General features: G+C 45.6%; 2 protein-coding genes across 3 annotated transcripts; both read left to right on the plus strand.

The window, feature by feature from the left end:
* The first annotated feature begins 3,185 nt into the window (after nt 1-3,185).
* On the plus strand, nt 3,186-15,031 carry top2a (DNA topoisomerase II alpha). Of its 2 annotated transcripts, none has more exons than XM_062474356.1 (35): nt 3,186-3,325; nt 3,893-4,051; nt 4,318-4,408; nt 4,553-4,616; nt 4,723-4,868; nt 4,977-5,074; nt 5,177-5,389; nt 5,523-5,696; nt 6,010-6,111; nt 6,216-6,353; nt 6,505-6,643; nt 6,918-7,075; nt 7,226-7,351; nt 7,503-7,613; nt 7,793-7,898; nt 8,067-8,176; nt 8,401-8,493; nt 8,624-8,738; nt 8,916-9,037; nt 9,220-9,368; nt 9,509-9,740; nt 9,825-9,959; nt 10,090-10,290; nt 10,615-10,810; nt 10,937-11,028; nt 11,167-11,307; nt 11,496-11,579; nt 11,951-12,136; nt 12,390-12,501; nt 12,744-12,905; nt 13,210-13,381; nt 13,549-13,598; nt 13,692-13,826; nt 14,226-14,443; nt 14,606-15,031. In XM_062474356.1, exons 1-35 carry the CDS (start codon nt 3,308-3,310, stop codon nt 14,750-14,752), a joined length of 4,695 nt encoding a protein of 1,564 aa, XP_062330340.1. In that variant the 5' UTR covers nt 3,186-3,307; the 3' UTR covers nt 14,753-15,031. The 2 variants fall into 2 exon arrangements, with proteins under 2 accessions (XP_062330340.1, XP_062330341.1); XM_062474357.1 differs by having other exon boundaries at nt 12,747-12,905.
* Nucleotides 15,032-15,868: 837 nt separating this feature from the next.
* On the plus strand, nt 15,869-17,751 carry LOC134031288 (gap junction delta-3 protein-like). Its single transcript, XM_062474862.1, has 2 exons — nt 15,869-16,335; nt 16,469-17,751. Exons 1-2 carry the CDS (start codon nt 16,304-16,306, stop codon nt 17,331-17,333), a joined length of 897 nt encoding a protein of 298 aa, XP_062330846.1. The 5' UTR covers nt 15,869-16,303; the 3' UTR covers nt 17,334-17,751.
* The last annotated feature ends 286 nt before the right edge of the window (nt 17,752-18,037 follow it).

Raw genomic sequence — 18,037 nt, forward strand, 5'->3', positions numbered from 1 at the left:
GAGTGCCTGCCAAGCAAGCAGTCAAAAGGTATTAATGGAATTGAAATCAATAAAGAACTCCACCTTGACGTTCGCCTCAGTCCCCCCAAACCTACAAATCAATGGCAGGCAGTGTATATCTGAATGTACCGTGTGTTTCTGCTCTGGGATTAAATATGTCACTTGGATGCTATATGCCACATAATTACAGCCCAGTGATGGGTGGATTTATGTAGCTTTCAGTGTCAATTAGTTGCAGCGATACGAAATGGAGCATGTAAAGATGAAATGGCAGAAAATGTGATTAGAGTCTTGTGGACTGAGGGAGAGAGAGTGCTCTAGCGTCAGGCATAGGCTCCTGTAGCATCAGATTACGCCTTAAACTCAGCAGATGTGGGCGGATGGATGGAAGGAAGGATACAGTGTACATTATCAGGATACTCAACATAGAGACTGTACTCAAAGTGCATCAAAGATCCTCTCTCTCCCTCCTCCCAGTCTACAAAGGCTTGGATGTATAATGCTGACATACTCACATGGACGTACCTGCCAGCTAGTGTTAGGTCTAAACTGGGGAGACAAAGTGCCAAATATGACGACAGGGATGTTGCTCCAAAGTTGCATCAACGACATTGGAGTGTGGGTCGGCATCTGCCATAGCTGCAATGGCACAGAAACCAAAACAGTGCTGTTAATGAGAACCGGTCCTATCCACATTTCTCTCTCTCTCTCTCTCTCTCTCTCTCTCTCTCTCTCTCTCTCTCTCTTTGTCTCTCACTCTCTCTCTCTTACTTTCTTAGCTGCTCACTGCCTACCCTTGCTGGTCCCTGTGCAAGATCAAAGCCAGTCTTCTCTTTGTGAATATGACATTATGCCCCATTTATTTATTTATTTCTATGCCTGATTCACATTTTTAATCAAAAGTGACAAAAGAAGGTATAAAAGAAATTCCCTAACACCACCCCAGGAAGACTAAATCTGTTGGGAATGCTGTGAATAATGTTAGCAGAAACTGTATTTATAGTTGCCATGTCTTTATATTGATGGAAGAAATCCCTATTGACTAAAACAGATCATGGCACAGAGATGTTAATACCTGGCTGTTCATTACATTGCTGCCTGTGTTAATGGTCCCAGCAAGACAGTTCAAAGCTGAGACTTCAAATTCATAGTGAATTGATCCTTTTTAGTTAGCAGTGCTGTATTTTTTTATACAGCCCGATAGTAAAATGTGGCCTCACTGATGTCTCAAAAGCGTGCTGTACCTCAAATGTTAAGCTATCAAGGTTAGTTGTTGCCTTGCATCACAGGAAAGATATACCTGACCCTATTTACTACTGCCCTTTTAGAAAGATTAATATTTCTCAATTTCATTGTGCCTTTCCGTACAGTCACAAAGGAAAACAGGGATAGGTTTGGACTCTCACGATTTTGACAAAGGTCATGTCAGAACAGTATTTGTACACAACAGTTTAGTGATCCCTTCCAAAAACTGTACAGTGTAAAATTTTTGATGAGTCAAATGTTTGTGGTTTATTTATGTGACTTGAATTTAAATTGCAAATGTATTTTGGTAAACTAGGCCACATGTTTAGAAACATATCACAGTTCATGGAAGTTCATTCATGAACATTGAGATGTTGGGATTTCACACACAAACATGTTGGATGTCTCTTGTTCCTTGACTTCTGACAAGAGACCTGTAAATGAATGGCGCTCAGACGAATGGTGTTACACAACCTGAACAACCTTTTTTTGACACATTTGTCAACTGCTCTTGGAAATTCTCTTTATGCTTGTGAACTTCTATCCTCATCCCACCACTATCCTTAGCTGACATGGAACATCAAACCAGTCCAGAGAGCCCTGCTAGACAGCTATCCGCAGTTCTGCAACAAATCCAGTTTCCGTCTCCCCTGCTGCCACAACAGTCAGACTGCATCAAGGCCTCGCTAACACACGGCATTAATAAATGAACAGGAAGGCTGGCAGTGAGTGAGTGTCCATCTCACTACATCACTAATGTCTTTCAACAACATCAAATAGGTTACTATTTTCAGATTCTTATTTCCGTGTGTGTGTCTGCAAAGAAATGTGTGTGTGTATCTGGGAGTGTGTGTGTAAAAATGAGTGAAGGAGAGATGTAAAAAGAGTGTGTGTGTGATTGTGTGTGTATAAGAGAGTGAGCTGGAGTTGTTGTGTCATCCCAAGTTTTACAAGATGGATAGTCAGGTTGACCCTTTCCTCTTGATTACTTGAATAAAAACAGCCACCATCTTCTCAGTTGAGGACACTAAAAGTGTCAAAGCAAAAGCCTCTCCAAACTCAAAAATCTCTCTCACACTCCTGCTTCTTGGCATCAACTTGTGAGCATAGAAGCAGTTCATAACAGCTTTAGCACTGTCATCCCAATTACGTCTGTGCTGGAGCCAAATCCCACAACGCAATAGTACTATCATGGTCTGTTCATCTTGTACCATCAATATCAACCAGCACTTGACCAGTAGCAGCTGATACCAGATATGCAGGGCTGCCAACTTTTCCAAAAACCTTGGGGTGAGATTTGGTATTTTGGGAGGCCAACCACAAAATTCCTGCAAAGCAAGTCTTCATAATGCTTAGCAGGAGAAACACTGGGCCAGGGGTATAATACCATGACCACCCACACTGGGTGGAGATAAGCCCATTTGCTATTGAGAGGCCTTCAACCGTGAAGCTCATTAAGTCAACAACCCTAGATACATTCTCTACGCTCGAGGACAGTGGAAGAGCTCCATCTTCTGGTCAAATTGATATTTTATCAACTCATGTTTTTAAGAAGATTTACTCCTCAAAGCATCGTAAGTTGGAATAAGATCGTCTTGGAGTTTTACACACTTCCTATTTAGCAAAAACTGAATGTATCCAAATAAAATAAAATACATGGTTTATGTTGTAAATTGGCATGCCTAATTTCAAATAATATGCTTGTATGTGATGACAAAGATTAAAAATAAAATCATATATTAATAATTGTTTGTCTTGTGTTTTTAGGCGGGGTGTTATTAAACTAGCGGGCCAAAAATACGAAGTTGGTGGGCTGTATCGTTCCTTCCTGCCTCACGGATTTGCTGTAACGATGGCGGTATATCTGTAATATCATTGGTCAAGATTAGTGACGATGACGTTCTCTTCTGTGTAATTGGTTGTTCTAGTTGGCGGGATGAAAGGAAAAATATTCGAAACACCAACAACGGAGGGTGTAGTACTGTTGCTAGAGTCTAACCTTAATCGGGTAGCAATATAGTGAGTCTTATATTTCATAGGTACAGGATAAAACAGCTTCAGCATGTCCGAACCACTGAAGGTAAGTTCGTAGACTACAGTTAGCTAGGTCAGAGCTGGCCAGCCTGCTCTAGTCTGAACATTAAAAGACTACTAGAGCTACTACTAAAAAGCTTAGCAACCGCGTTAGCCTAGTAGCTATATTAATCAAACTTGCAACTACTGACTGTAACTAGTATTTTCACTCGTTTTAAGTACAATTTCATTCTCATACGTTAGCACAAACGACATCAAAGTTCACGTAAATGTTGTGATTTGTTAGTTAGTGCTATCTAAAAGGTATATAGCTAAGTTAAGTAGCTATCTATACACATGGCCTTTCCTATAATTTTACAGCGTTGTGTGTATTTGCAAATAAATGTTTTTTTTCTTCTCAGTTATACATTGCAACCAGTCATGCACAGCTCCTCGCAAGTTGATTGCAAGATAATTCTGTTGCCTTTATATCAATGAACTGTACTTGCAAAGTAGCTACCTACTGTTATGGTGCTACCGGAGTACTGCTAATGCTAGTCCTTTGGGGGCAAATGTAGTATAACTAACGCTTGTACTAGTGAACGACTGAACTGAGACCACATCTCTTTCCCAGAGTGTTTCCCAGATCCAGTCAGAGAACATAATAGCGGAGAAGAAAAAAAAGGATTCCAACCGTCTCTCAGTGGAGAGGATCTACCAGAAGAAAACCCAGTTGGAGCACATCCTCCTTCGTCCAGATACCTATATAGGCTCAGTGGAGCCTGTCACGCAGGTCATTTGAAAAGCAGACTGTAGCGTACACATCACAAGGTTTCCCTGCATCATAAAACATAACTAGTTTGCATCGAGGCTCGAAATTGGAGACTTGTTGCCACATGGGTATTTTACACACTGCACTCAGTGCTTCATAAGGAGAGATAAGGATGAAATTAGAAAGTATTACCATTCAAGCTGTTATTTCTCTCAATGTCAATAAAAAAACATTAAGAAATGCTACCGTAAAATGTTATTAATGTCTCGTTTGCATCTTCTCATCAGCAATTGTGGGTGTTCGATGAAGATGTTGGACTGAACTGTCGTGCTGTGACTTATGTGCCAGGTCTCTACAAGATCTTTGATGAGATCCTTGGTGAGCACCACAAAACAATAACCATGTCACAAAAGCCTTCAGAAATGTATCCTTTATTGGACTGAAAACATCTGGAATGAGAACTGTTATGTGTACTACTACAACTATAGTCAGTGACCATTTCCTGTTTTCTTTCTACCACAGTAAATGCTGCAGATAACAAGCAGAGGGATAAATCAATGACTTGCATCAAGGTCACTCTAGACCCGTAAGTATCACTTCATGATGCTGCATCTCTCCAACCTAATGTAGGGAGCAAAAAACGTTCTCCAGCAAACATTGCATTTTTTAATTGTGCCTGTGTTGTTTTTAAGTGAGAACAACATCATCAGCGTGTGGAACAATGGAAAGGGCATCCCTGTGGTGCTGCACAAGGTCGAGAAAGTCTTTGTTCCTGCCCTCATCTTTGGACAGCTACTCACTTCCAGTAACTATGACGATGACCAAAAGAAGGTCACTGGTAAGGCTTAGTGAAGATTTTACTCTTCATGACAAATTACACTGCAAAATTCACCCCTTTTTTTTCTTTCTAAGATCCATGTATTTAATTGATACAATTCAACTTCAGGTGGGCGTAATGGTTATGGTGCTAAGTTGTGCAACATCTTCAGCACCAAGTTCACTGTGGAGACTGCCTGCAAGGAATCCAAGAAGTACTTTAAGCAGGTGAGGTGACAACCTTAACCAAGATGACCTTGTAAATATGTTGTCTTCTGTGTCTAGAAGATGCCTGTTTTGTTTATCCTGACACCTGCCGTTATTTCCCAGACATGGTATGACAACATGGGCCGGACTGGGGATTCTAAAATCCATCCCTTTGACGGGGAGGAGTACACCTGCATAACCTTCCAGCCGGACCTGTCCAAGTTCAAGATGCAGGTCCTGGACAAGGACACGGTGGCCCTCCTGACCCGCCGTGCCTATGACATCGCTGGCTCCTCCAAGGGGGTCCGTGTGTTCCTCAATGGCAAGAGGCTTCCTGTAAGTGCTGTTTACATCCTCCTGACACTCCTAGAAGCTCTTGTACAGTGAGTGAGAGAGATTTTGTAGAGACTCGAAAAAACAAAGAAAAAGTGATCCCCAACTGCCATCTCTCCATGCTGTCCTCGTCCAGGTGACCACTTTCCGTAACTACGTGGACATGTACCTAAAGGACAAGGTAGATGAGCAAGGCAGCCCCCTGACTGTGATCCATGAGGCGGTCAACGATCGCTGGGAGGTCTGTCTTACCATGAGTGAGAAGGGCTTCCAGCAAGTCAGCTTTGTCAACAGCATCGCCACTACCAAGGTAACTCGGGTCACCGTTAACGGCTGAAACTTGTGATTGGTTTGGGTTGTTTTTCTCTGTACATTTACATTTAGTCATTTAGCAGACGCTCTTATCCAGAGTGACTTACAGTAAGTACAGGGACATTCCCCCGAGGCAAGTAGGGTGAAGTGCCTTGCCCAAGGACACAACGTCATTTGGCACAGCCGGGAATCGAACTGGCAACCTTCTGATTACTAGCCCGATTCTCTAACCGCTCAGCCACCTGATTTCCCCTGCTTTTCCGAGCATTCCTGAGACACGTTCAGTGTGTAATTGTCTATTTTGTCCCCAGGGAGGAAGGCACACAGAGTATGTGTCAGAGCAGATTGTGTCCAAGCTGATAGAGGTGGTTAAAAAGAAGAACAAGGTTGGGGTGATCGTGAAGCCTTTCCAGGTACAGAATATGACGCACTGTTTCAACTCACGGTCTCTGCAGTACGACGCGCCATGTCTTCTGACACTTAATGATTTATAATGTGAATCGTTTGAATCCACCAGGTGAAGAACCACATGTGGCTGTTTATTAACTGCCTGATTGAGAACCCAAGCTTTGACTCCCAGACCAAGGAGAACATGACTCTACAGCAGAAAAGCTTCGGCTCCGCATGTCCACTCAGCGACAAGTTTTTCAAGCAGGTCAGAAAACAACCATTCTACCTCTCTGTAGCACCGCTTTGCTTTCACAAAACACGTTTGGTTATCTTCTCTTTGTACTCTGTTGTCTCCTAAAGAAGCTGTACTTGTAAGTGGGGCACATCTCATGTGTGGTCCTCTTCCCTTCGTCCAGGCTGCCTCTAGTGGGATCGTGGAGAGCATCATGAACTGGGTGAAGTTCAAAGCTCAGACCCAGCTCAACCAGAAGTGCTCCGCTGTCAAACACACTAAGATTAAGGGAGTTCCCAAGCTGGATGACGCCAATAGCGCAGGTACATCTTCCGCTCTTCATCCTCATCAGTCTTAGCTCTGGCCATGTGCATTGCCACTAAATATAATCCCATTTCAAGAACATTTGCCTGTCTAGTTGTCAGGTTTTTTTTTTATACTGAAGAGATCATCCCGGTTCTGTCTCATTTAGAGAACGTCCACAGCTTTCCTGAAGTGGATTTCATTTAGAAAAAACAATTGAACAGATTTCCTGTATTTGTTCCATTGTGGAAATATGCAGTTTAAAGCAGCAGTGTCTCCTGTTCTCCCACCCAGGTGGTAAGAACTCCTCCTCCTGCACCTTGATTCTGACTGAGGGAGACTCGGCCAAGACCCTGGCCGTGTCCGGGCTTGGTGTGGTGGGCAGAGACCACTACGGGGTCTTCCCTCTCAGGGGAAAACTTCTCAACGTCCGGGAGGCCACGCACAAACAGGTCAGACCCTCTTCAACAGCATGCATACCACCACACTAAATACACTATGGGCCATTTCGAAATCTACACCAATGCCCAGTTTGCGATGGTCAAAGGCATGGAGATTTGTCCCTCCTGTAGCAGAGAGAGTAAATGCATGTCTGTCCTCAGATCATGGAGAATGCAGAGATCAACAGCATCATCAAGATCCTCGGGCTTCAGTACAAGAAGAACTACAGCGACCCTGATTCGCTGAAGACCCTGCGCTATGGCCGGCTCATGATCATGACAGATCAGGTCTGCACCACCTCAGAGCTGTACACTTCTAACCTGGGGACTTGCATGGACATACTTAGGAAATCTAGGATTTGGCTGTTGTGTTCCTGGTAAGGAGCTTTGTACTGTCATTAACTGCCTTTAATTGTTGTCGTCATTTGAATGTGGCCAGGACCAGGATGGGTCTCACATCAAGGGACTTCTGATCAACTTCATCCACCACAACTGGCCCTCTTTGCTGCGCCACAACTTCCTTGAGGAGTTCATCACCCCCATCATCAAGGTAGGTGGTACAGTCTTATACTGGGGGCTGGGGTTCGACCAGTCTACTCTCACTTGTCTCATTTGTTTTACACACCCACATATCATAACATGAATCTATAGGCAAGTTATGGTAACAGGCACTACTAGAGTTTTTAATTGGCAATTTGTAAACACAATCCCCCCCCTTCCTTTCCCCAGGCCACTCACAAGAAGGAGGAGCTGTCCTTCTACAGCATCCCTGAGTTTGAGGAGTGGAAGGATGCCCAGTCTAACATCAAATCTTGGAAAGTCAAATACTACAAAGGTTTGTCTCGAACCCCTGTGTGGTAGTGAAGCTGAACATGTAAGCAGCTGTTTCATACCTGGTCTACTTATCTGAGCATAAATACGTTACTGTACAGTGAACCTGGGCCTTCATACTCACCCTGTGTGCCTTTACATTTCACGTGTGTGTGTGTGTGTGTACGTGCAGGTTTGGGTACCAGCACTTCGAAAGAGGCCAAGGAGTACTTCTCTGACATGCAGAGACACCGCATCCCTTTCAAGTACGCCGGGCCTCAAGACGATGAGGCTATTACCCTGGTAACAATCTTTAATATACAGGGGGAAAGACACCTTACATTTTACTTAAATGTTTTGAAAACTCGTGCTACTTTGTGGGTTTTGTATTGTTTGTCCACTATCTGATTTATTGACAGACAAATTTTCCTGACAAGGATTCTTGGGTTTATTTTCCATGATCATGAAAGCTGGTTTGCAGTAGTACATCCTCCATCTTGTTTTAAAACCTTCCTTTCCTTCCCCAGGCCTTTAGCAAGAAGAAGATTGAAGAGCGTAAAGAGTGGCTCACCAACTTCATGGTCAACCGACGCCAGCGCAAAGAACACAATCTACCTGAGGTACGACCCACCCATGACCTCCACTATTGTCACGTCACCCGAAAGTCCCTCAGTCACCCCAAATCACAATCAAATGTCATTATTTAGGACTGTGTACATTTTTTGTCTTTTTGCTGTCCCTCGTCATCAGGAATACCTGTATGGCAAGGCCACCAAGTGTCTGTCCTACAATGACTTTGTCATGAAGGAGCTGGTGCTCTTCTCAAACTCTGACAACGAGAGGTCCATCCCCTGTCTGGTTGACGGTGAGTGGGACACACAAAGCCACTGATCCCTCAAAAACAGGCTTTTGTTTCCCCCCCATGTCCTCTCGGGCAATGTTTGCACTTTCACAAGCTAGTACCGTTTATTATCTTTTTTCTTTGAAGGCAAATTGATCTGTATGTGCTATGAATTAATATGGAAATGTGTGTATGTGTCAGGTCTGAAGCCAGGCCAGAGGAAGGTGATGTTCTGCTGCCTGAAGAGGAACGACAAGCGGGAGGTAAAGGTCGCCCAGCTGGCTGGCTCTGTGGCTGAGATGTCAGCCTACCATCACGGAGAGGTGAGACTACCAGCCTGGATACCTCAGTGGTGACAGCCACACCCTTTCAATGAGACTAGGTCGTAGATTAACATACTGTAGCAACATCCCAGTCACACACGCAAAAAAAACAAACAAACATTTGATTCTTTCCCTCCATGTATCTCATGTCTTATGATCTCTCTCTCTTTCCCTGCTGTTAGATGTCCTTGATGATGACCATCATTGGTCTGGCCCAGAACTTTGTGGGCAGCAACAACCTGAACCTGCTGCAGCCCCTGGGCCAGTTTGGGACCCGTCTGCATGGGGGCAAGGACTCTGCCAGCCCTCGATACATCTTCACCATGCTCAGGTCAGTCACTGTGAGCACACACACACACATACAAGAAACATCCAGAGAAAATCTAGATATAGACTGTATAGCTATATGGAGTGACTATTATACACATACTGTTAATAGTTGACTTAACTACATGTCCTATTTTCTCACAGCTCTTTGACGCGTCTCCTCTTCCCCCCCGTCGACGACAACCTGCTCAAGTACAACTACGACGACAACCTCCGCGTGGAGCCCGAGTGGTACATGCCCATCATCCCCACCGTGCTGGTGAACGGCGTGGACGGGATCGGCACGGGCTGGGCCACTCGCATCCTCAACTACAACGTCCGGGAGATTGTCTGCAACATCCACCGCCTGATCGACGGGGAGGAGCCCCTGCCCATGGTCAGTCAGGTTGCCCGGTGACCCCGTGATCAGTGCTAGGGATTGGTTGTCGCTAAGAGGCGTGTTTTTGATTTCTGTTCCCAGATTCCCAGCTTCAAGGGCTTCAAAGGCACCATTGAACATCTGGCGACAAACCAGTATATGATTAGTGGAGAGGTGGCCATCATAGACTCCACCACCATCGAGATCTCTGAGCTGCCTGTGAAGACTTGGACACAGGTTAGTAGATCATCCATGTCTTTATAATATCTACTTCGCCTGTGTTGGCAACAAGGCTCCTTGTCACAGGTAGAAACATGTATTTTGTGCGTTTGTCGTTATCTGTGCCTTTCCCTGGCGGTGCTGGTAGACCTACAAGGAGAACGTTCTGGAGGCCATGTTGAACGGCACCGAGAAGGTGGCCCCCCTGATCACAGACTACAAGGAGTACCACACGGACACCACGGTGCGCTTCGTGGTCAAGATGACCGAGGAGAGGCTGAGGGAGGCGGAGGCAGCGGGCCTGCACAAGGTCTTCAAGCTGCAGAACCCCTTCACCTGTAACTCCATGGTAACCAGCCTACCCTGCACCTGCTGTTCTGCATCGTTCTCCACATGGTTTAGAGAAACCTGTCTCCATATAACATTATAACCATCATTTTATTTCTTAGATTGTTTAGTTCTTAGATTTAGTTAGACTATTGTACTTTTACTTAATTTAAGATCTGTATGTTTATTGTTTTCACCTTCCTGCCACAGTAAATTCCCTGTTTTTGTAAACCTACATGGCGAATAAACCAAATTCTGATTCTGAAGACGACAGCTAGTATTAAGCTAACACTAATTGGAACATTTCAAATGCCCCACTCCACCCACCCACCCCCACCCCTGACAGGTGTTGTTTGACCATGTGGGCAGTCTGAAGAAGTACGAGTCCGTGCAGGAGGTCCTGAAGGACTTCTTTGAGCTGAGGATGAAGTACTACGTTCTCCGGAAGGACTGGCTGCTCGGCATGCTGGGAGCCGAGGCCGCCAGGCTCACCAACCAGGCCCGCTTCATCCTGGAGAAGATCGAGGGCAAGCTGGTCATTGGTGAGTGCCCTCCCCAGGCACCAAGGGACAGATTGGGTTCAGTGGAAGCTGAAAGGGAATGTCTCAGGCTGTTCAATCCCATTTCTACTTGACTTAAACAAACCTTACCCTTTCCTCTCGCTCCAGAGAACAAACCAAAGAAGGAGCTGATCCGCATGCTGCAGCAGATGGGTTATGACTCAGACCCCGTCAAGGCCTGGAAGCAGGCCCAGGAGAAGGTGAGGAACGCTCGGCTGGTTTTCATTCGATTCCAGGCCTTGTTGACTGCTTGTAGACTTGGTACGGCAGTAGCATTTGACAGAAAGTATTTCGGGCTCAAGTAACCGTTGCCCCTCTTTTTCCCTGGCCTGTTAAAGCCGGAGGAGGAGAATTTGGAAGAGGAGGAGGAGGAGAAGGAGGACAACACCGGGCCAGATTACAACTACCTCCTGAACATGCCCATGTGGTACCTCACTAAGGAGAAAAAGGAGGAGCTGTGCAAGCAGAGAGACAGCAAGGTGTGGCCCTCTATCTCTCCATCTGGTCGGCCTTCCTAGCTAACTGTCTTCCTAATATCTCCTTAACTTCCTAATATATCCACACATTTATGTTCGCCATCAGTGCTGGCTTGGTTCAATCTGCTGTTTTTGTATTTGAGAGAGCTCATTTGGCTTCTTATGTCCTGTTTGTGTTTGGTTTTCTGTAGATAACTGAGCTAAACACCCTTAAGAAGAAGAACCCAGCTGACCTGTGGAAGGAGGATCTCACGCTCTTTACTGAGGAGCTGGAGGTGACACAGCCCCCCCACCACGACACAGCCCCCCCCCACCACGACACAGCCCCCCCACCACGACACAGCCCCCCCCCACCACGACACAGCCCCCCCTCCACGACACAGCCCCCCCTCCACGACACAGCCCCCCCCCCCCACCACGACACAGCCCCCCCCCCCCACCACGACACAGCCCCCCCTCCACGACACAGCCCCCCCTCCACGACACAGCCCAGCCTCCACGACACAGCCCCCCCCTTCCATGACACAGCCTTCCACGACACAGCCCCCCCTCCACGACACAGCCCCCCCTCCACCACACAGCCCCCTCCATGACACTACTCTAGTCATCGCTGATTTCATTTGTGTTTTGTCATGTTTATCTTCAGCGCGTGGAGGAGAGCGAGAAGGACACTGGCCCCGTGCTCCAAACTAAGGGCAAGACGGGCCGGGGTAAGGGCGTGAAGGTGAAGCAGGAGACTCTGCCCACACCACAGGGACGCCGGGTCATCCCACGCATCACCAGCGCCATGAAGGCTGACGCCAACAAGAAGGCCAAAGGGAAGAAGATCAAGGTCAGTCAGGCGGCCATTTTTAATGTCAGACAAACAGGGCTTTATCGTGATGCATAGTATTGGATGTTATGGTTCAAATGAATACAATATATGTAAATAAAACTAACGATATACAGTACCAGTCAAAAGTGACTTGGATCAGATTCTTTCAAAATACCCATGGGAATCAGTGGAAGAATAGTTTACTTAACCTGGGTTATTCATTTGGTTTTGAATGGGAAGACTTGAACGATCTTGCATGTCCTGTGTCTAGGAGGAGGTGGTGAGGCAGATGGAGTTCATGGACGAGGGAGAGGAGAATGGGGAGGAGGCCAGCCTGGCAGCACGGCTCACCAAGAAGCCCAGGGCTCCTGCCAAGGAGAAAGGTTAGGCCACATCTGGATTCTTCTGTCCTACAGAGCTATAACCACAGTCTCCTGACGGTTGATAAAAATGTTATACATGGTATTCATAATGACAATGCATGCTTCAAAACTGTCATAAAATATAGCTATATACAATATGAGTATAGCCAAAAACAAACATCCAATTTGCCTGTAGTCATGAAGTGGATCTTGTCTTGAAGCAACTGCACTCTGTGTTAATGTTAATATGGTCCTCTACCCAGCAGCCGCTAAGTCGGGTAAACAGACGACTCTGCAGTTCAAACCCATGGAGGGCAAGGTGAAGAAGAACCCCTGGTCTGATGACTCGGCCTCAGAGATGGAGGAGGAGGCAGGACAGGGGCCAGTCGTGGCTCCCAGGGAGAAGGTCGAGCGCAAAACCAAAAGTGAGTCTCACCATCTCGGACCAGATCAGTTGATTGAAACGCTATTTGCTTTGGCATTTTGGTACTATATCCTGCTTCACTAGAAAACCTCTGGTACACGGGACTTGTAAAATGGCAGACGAAGCCAGCTAATCCTTTCCTGACCAATTTCCTTCCCTCTCATTATTCTTAGTCTCGGATCACAAATAGCCTGATTACTGACCTTGTTGACTTTTCCTATTTCCTTGACCAGCTATTTTTATGCATTTCATTTTTAACTGTACTCATAGCGCAGACATAACCATTTACCTCTCAACTCCCCAAGGTGCGGTGAAGTACAGCCTGTCCAGCAGTGAGGATGAGTTTGACAGCGCCCCCAAGAAGAAGGCAGCTGCCATCAGTGATGATGACGGTGACAGTTTCGTCCCAGAGCCCAGTGCAGCCTTTGACAGTGACGTGGACTCCCCAGCCCCTCCCCTCAAAGCACCTAAACCAACGTGAGTCTCTCTACCACACCTGGTTCAAAGCAGACCTGAGCTTACCTGGCGCATGGGAATGAGGAGTGCCACCCGGAAAAAAAAGTGGTTCGGCATTAAATATCCCTTTTTATGTACACGTTTACTAGTAGTGCAAAAATGCAGTAACTTTATGATCTCTTTTACAGGAAGAAAGTGGTGAAGTCAACAGTCAAGGAAGCTGAAAGTAACTCCAACTGTAAGTTACTGGTCAAATGAACCCACATGACGTGGTTCGCTTGGTATTATCTTAGGAGACTAGTCTAGCTCATGATACTGCTCTGTGTTGTAGCTCAGTCAGATGAGGCCCTGGTGGTGTCCAAGCCTCCATCCAAGCCCAAGGCAGCTCCCAAGGCTAAAGAGGCTGCCCCAAAGAAGCCTGCAGCTGCTGCCAAGAAGACTGCTGCACCCAGGAAGAAGACCACAGGTACAACAACATCCTGCTCCAGTAACACAGTTACTTAGTTTGATGTGATCTGGCACATACCGTTTATGTTCTAGATGTTGTTTATCCAACTACAAAGGCATATTGTGTCTGTCTGTCTGTGGCTCGACATATCTTGAGAACCGGGCGCTGGATGACGTTGAAAGTCGTTCGGTGTGTTGCTTAGGACCCAAGCACATGCAGGGCCACGTGTACATTTGTTTGGATGAACGTTTCGCAAGAAATATACAAATGCGTTCCCCATGTTGAGCAGCACTAAGCGATGGAGCCACCAACAAGACACTGCTCTAGTGTGTACTCATCGCGTTTGGTGTTCATGGAGAAGTGACGCCAATGACTCCTCCTCATCCTGGCGTCTTGCTTGTCCCGTCTTCCTTTCAGGCGCGAAGCAACCGTCCATCCTGGATGCTCTTTCAAAGGCCAAGCCTGTGTCTAAAACTGCCACCAAGAAGGTCCCCTCTCTGGACACTAGTGACTCTGAGGAAGAGGCCAAGCCCCAGGCGGCTGCCCGGAAACGCAAACAGGACAGTGACAATTCTGACAGCAGCTCAGGTGACCTCATGTCTCGCCTCAAGGCCAAGAAGACCACCACGAGCAAGGTCAGTCAGGGAGACCATACAAATGTTTTTTAGTTTTAGACATTGATTCATATTCATATTTTAACTCATCTTCTAAAAAGATAGATCTAATCTCAGACAAACAAACAATATTTGTTTACTTGACTGCTAATAATATTGAATAATACTGTTTTCCTTCTTCAGAAAGCCAAGACGTGGGAGGATGAGGATAGCTTCCACGTTTCAGACATCGAAATTGCAAGTGTTGCACCCAGAAGTAAGCCAGCTCGTGCTAGGAAGCCAGCCACCTACAAACTGGAGTCTGATTCTGACGAAGAGTTTGGATTTTAGAGAGCTACTCTAATCTCAAACTGTGTCTTATGTGGTCAGTGTCTCCACAAGGAAGTTCTGTTTTAGTTTTTTCCTCGGTTTTAAATATAGTATTTTACATCTTGAAAACGACAGTCTGCTATTTACAAATAGATTCTCTACCATGTCATCCTGTTTCAGTGGAGATTTCTGACTAGTTTTATAAGGCTTACTAACTTCTCTTGCTTCTCATTTGTGTTGTCTTGTAAATATTTTATTGGATGTTGTGTTTGAAAAATAAAGTATGTTTGTCTAGCTCAAGTTCTGTCAAAGATTTTTATTTTATTACTGCTTTGTGTGTCAGAGTTTCAAGAAAGGAAGGTGTATTAACATTTAACTTTTTTGGCTAATTACATTATAGTTAATTAGTTACATGTAGCCTACTCGTCAAAGCACATAGGGGTTTGATCTCTAATGAGCTGTGTTTCTGGGAGCAGTTCACATTTATATATACAACTGTTGAATATAAGCTTAATGTGGGGAAGAGGAACTTTAGCTTCAAGAAAACTGACCTTAAATGTGATTGACACATGCTGAACATCGTGTTTTTTTTGTGGAACAAAATGCATACCCTTTTGTTGTATATTGTGATTAATTGCTAAACTTGCCAACTCCAGGTAATGATCTAGTCTAAGTTACAGTGAGATATCGTCATCAAACTGAGCTAGTGCCAAACTGCTGATAAGTATCAGTTGTAAAAGGATACACGTAATGACATGTCGCAACCACACCCTTTGTGAAGACATTATATTCAATTTCGGCTGACTAAGTTTGTAGACTAACATGGAATATTTGTAATTATTTTCTGCAAGCAAAACTAATTATCTGACCCTGCCAACCTACATACAATGCACCTATGATTCTTTTAGTTACTTGTGTGTTGATGTTCACATGGGTGTTCCAATGTGAGCTTTTCCTGATTGTCTGATTGGAGTTATGACTTACAGACAGAACCTTCCTGTCATTAGGGAAGCTCTTTCAAGTACCTCATCAAGAACATGCCAGCTAGAATAAACAGGACTTCTGTCTGGGACTTTGATAGCCCCGATTAGGACATGGTAGGAAATTCCTTGCTGTTGCCACCCTAGACCCACCAAGACCAGTCTCTAAACACCGCCAGAGTGAGTGCACAGGCACGCATGGACACTCGGACGAGCTGATGACCCATTTCTTGTGCCTGAAGAAATCTTGGTGTTGGAGGCAAAAAAACGAATGGATTTACTGTCAGCAGTGTCTACCTCAGAAGTGTTGGAATCAGAAAATTTGGAATGTAAAAAGATTCTTGGCTGAGTTACGACTAGATAAACCAGCTCCACTGCTTCAGCAGGCATCGACATGCCTTGTTGGCTGAGAGGTAGCTCTGGTTAGGTAATTACTTTAGTAGGTTATGTGCCATGTTGTATATCGATGTGTGTGTTGTAACCATGCCTTGTTGATCGGTAATGGTCAAAGCTTTGTGGTTTTCTGTCACTGAAGAACATAGATGGAAAAGAGGCAGTTGTTATTTAATGGCCTAGGGGTACTTAGAGTTACATGGATTTGGATGACCATTCCCGTATTCACAAGTATGTAATCATTAATGGACAAGGTTATGAATAGTTAGATCTCTAGCATTTTTATGTTATGTTTATGTTTCTTGGGGATAAAACGATTCAGAAAGTTGAAATGGACTAAGAGAAGGAACTTCTTGCAAAACAGACAGACGGCCTTGAGTTTCCTGACCCCAGAGGTGATCCAAGATACTCACGCCATGGGTGAGTGGGGCTTTCTCGGGGGCCTCTTTGACGCCCTCCAGGCTCACTCTCCCATGCTGGGGCGCTTCTGGCTCCTGCTCATGCTGGTGTTTCGTATGCTCATCCTGGGCACCGTCGCCAGCGACCTATTCGAGGACGAACAGGCTGAGTTTGCCTGTAACACCCTTCAGCCGGGCTGCAAGCAAGTCTGTTACGACATGGCCTTCCCCATCTCCCAGTACCGCTTCTGGGTCTTCCACATAGTTCTCATCTCCACACCTTCGCTCCTCTTCCTCATGTACGCCATGCACCACCACAACAAGAGGACCAGCAGCCCTCACCCCACCGGGCAGAACAGCAGCACCCAGGAGGAGGATCTCCACCTGAGGAGGCTCTACATCATCAACGTGGCCTTCCGCATGGTGGCAGAGCTGGGGATGCTGTTGGGCCAGTGGTACCTCTACGGCTTCACGGTGGAGGCCCAGTTCCCCTGCAGCCGTTTCCCCTGCCCCTACACCGTGGACTGCTTCACTTCACGTCCCGCCGAGAAGACCATCTTCCTCTGCTTCTACTTTGTCATCGGAGTCGTTTCGGCCGTTTCCAGCCTTGCCGAGCTGATCTACGCCTCGGTAAAGTGGTTCTGTCCCACCACGCAGTTACAGAAGCGGGACTGCCACTGTCAGAACGGCCCAAACCTGAAACAGGAAGGGGTGGAGATGGAGGAGAAACCGAGAATGAGGACGATGTCCGAGGGAGGGCGTAGCAGCAGCTCCAGGAAGATCGGACACAAGAGCCCACGATACCAGAACAGTAAGGTGCTCTCAGTGTGAAAGGTCACAGTGCTCCCATCAACCCTGATATTGATAGACAGTAGTGCTACACAGTACTGCTGCAGCATTCTGGGACTGTTTTTTACACTGAGAAAACAGGGGGAACACATTTCCCTGGAGGCCTGAGGAAAGTGGTTCCCCCCTGGATATTACAGTCTGGATATTTATAAAGCAAAACACTGATTCTGGTGATGTAAGTTACTGTGATCGATATGTATAAAAAGTTTAATCTATACATCAGTCTTTTACACTGAGAACACAGGGGGAACAGATTTCCCTGGAGGTCCGAGGAAAGTGGTCCCCCCCCTGTATATTACAGTCTGGACATTTATAAAGCAATACAGTGATGCTGGTGATGTATGTTACTGTGATCATTATGTAACAAGTTGGATAACAGAAATAAAACACAATTTTTTTTGCCTCAATTTCTTTGCCTCAAATCTTTTAGCCAAATTTTTTTTTTTTTGTGGCTCAAATCTTTTTGCTTCCATAGTATTTTGACTTGCCAGTTAACCCTTATGTTATCTTCGGGTCATTCTGACCCATCAGTCATTGTGACCCACCGTCGTATTGCGACAGATTTACCGCATACAAAGACAAAGTGAAGCATTTTCTTTTAACCGTTGGGCTGTCTCAGACCCCCCACATTGCAAAGGTTAAAAGAAAATTATTTTAATTTGTTTTTGTATTGGGTAAAATTGGGT

Source organism: Osmerus eperlanus, chromosome 12, assembly GCF_963692335.1.
Source record: "Osmerus eperlanus chromosome 12, fOsmEpe2.1, whole genome shotgun sequence".
NCBI classification, from domain to species: domain Eukaryota; kingdom Metazoa; phylum Chordata; class Actinopteri; order Osmeriformes; family Osmeridae; genus Osmerus; species Osmerus eperlanus.

Bases quoted from the DNA above. Each gene is read 5' to 3' on its own strand.
- top2a (XM_062474356.1), top strand. The intron at 4,869-4,976 runs GTAAGGCTTAGT...ATTCAACTTCAG, and splicing joins TGACCAAAAGAAGGTCACTG to GTGGGCGTAATGGTTATGGT. The intron at 7,899-8,066 runs GTTTGTCTCGAA...GTGTACGTGCAG, and splicing joins GAAAGTCAAATACTACAAAG to GTTTGGGTACCAGCACTTCG.
- LOC134031288 (XM_062474862.1), top strand. From the start codon at position 16,304: ATGGATTTGGATGACCATTCCCGTATTCACAA. The intron at 16,336-16,468 runs GTATGTAATCAT...CTTGCAAAACAG, and splicing joins GACCATTCCCGTATTCACAA to ACAGACGGCCTTGAGTTTCC.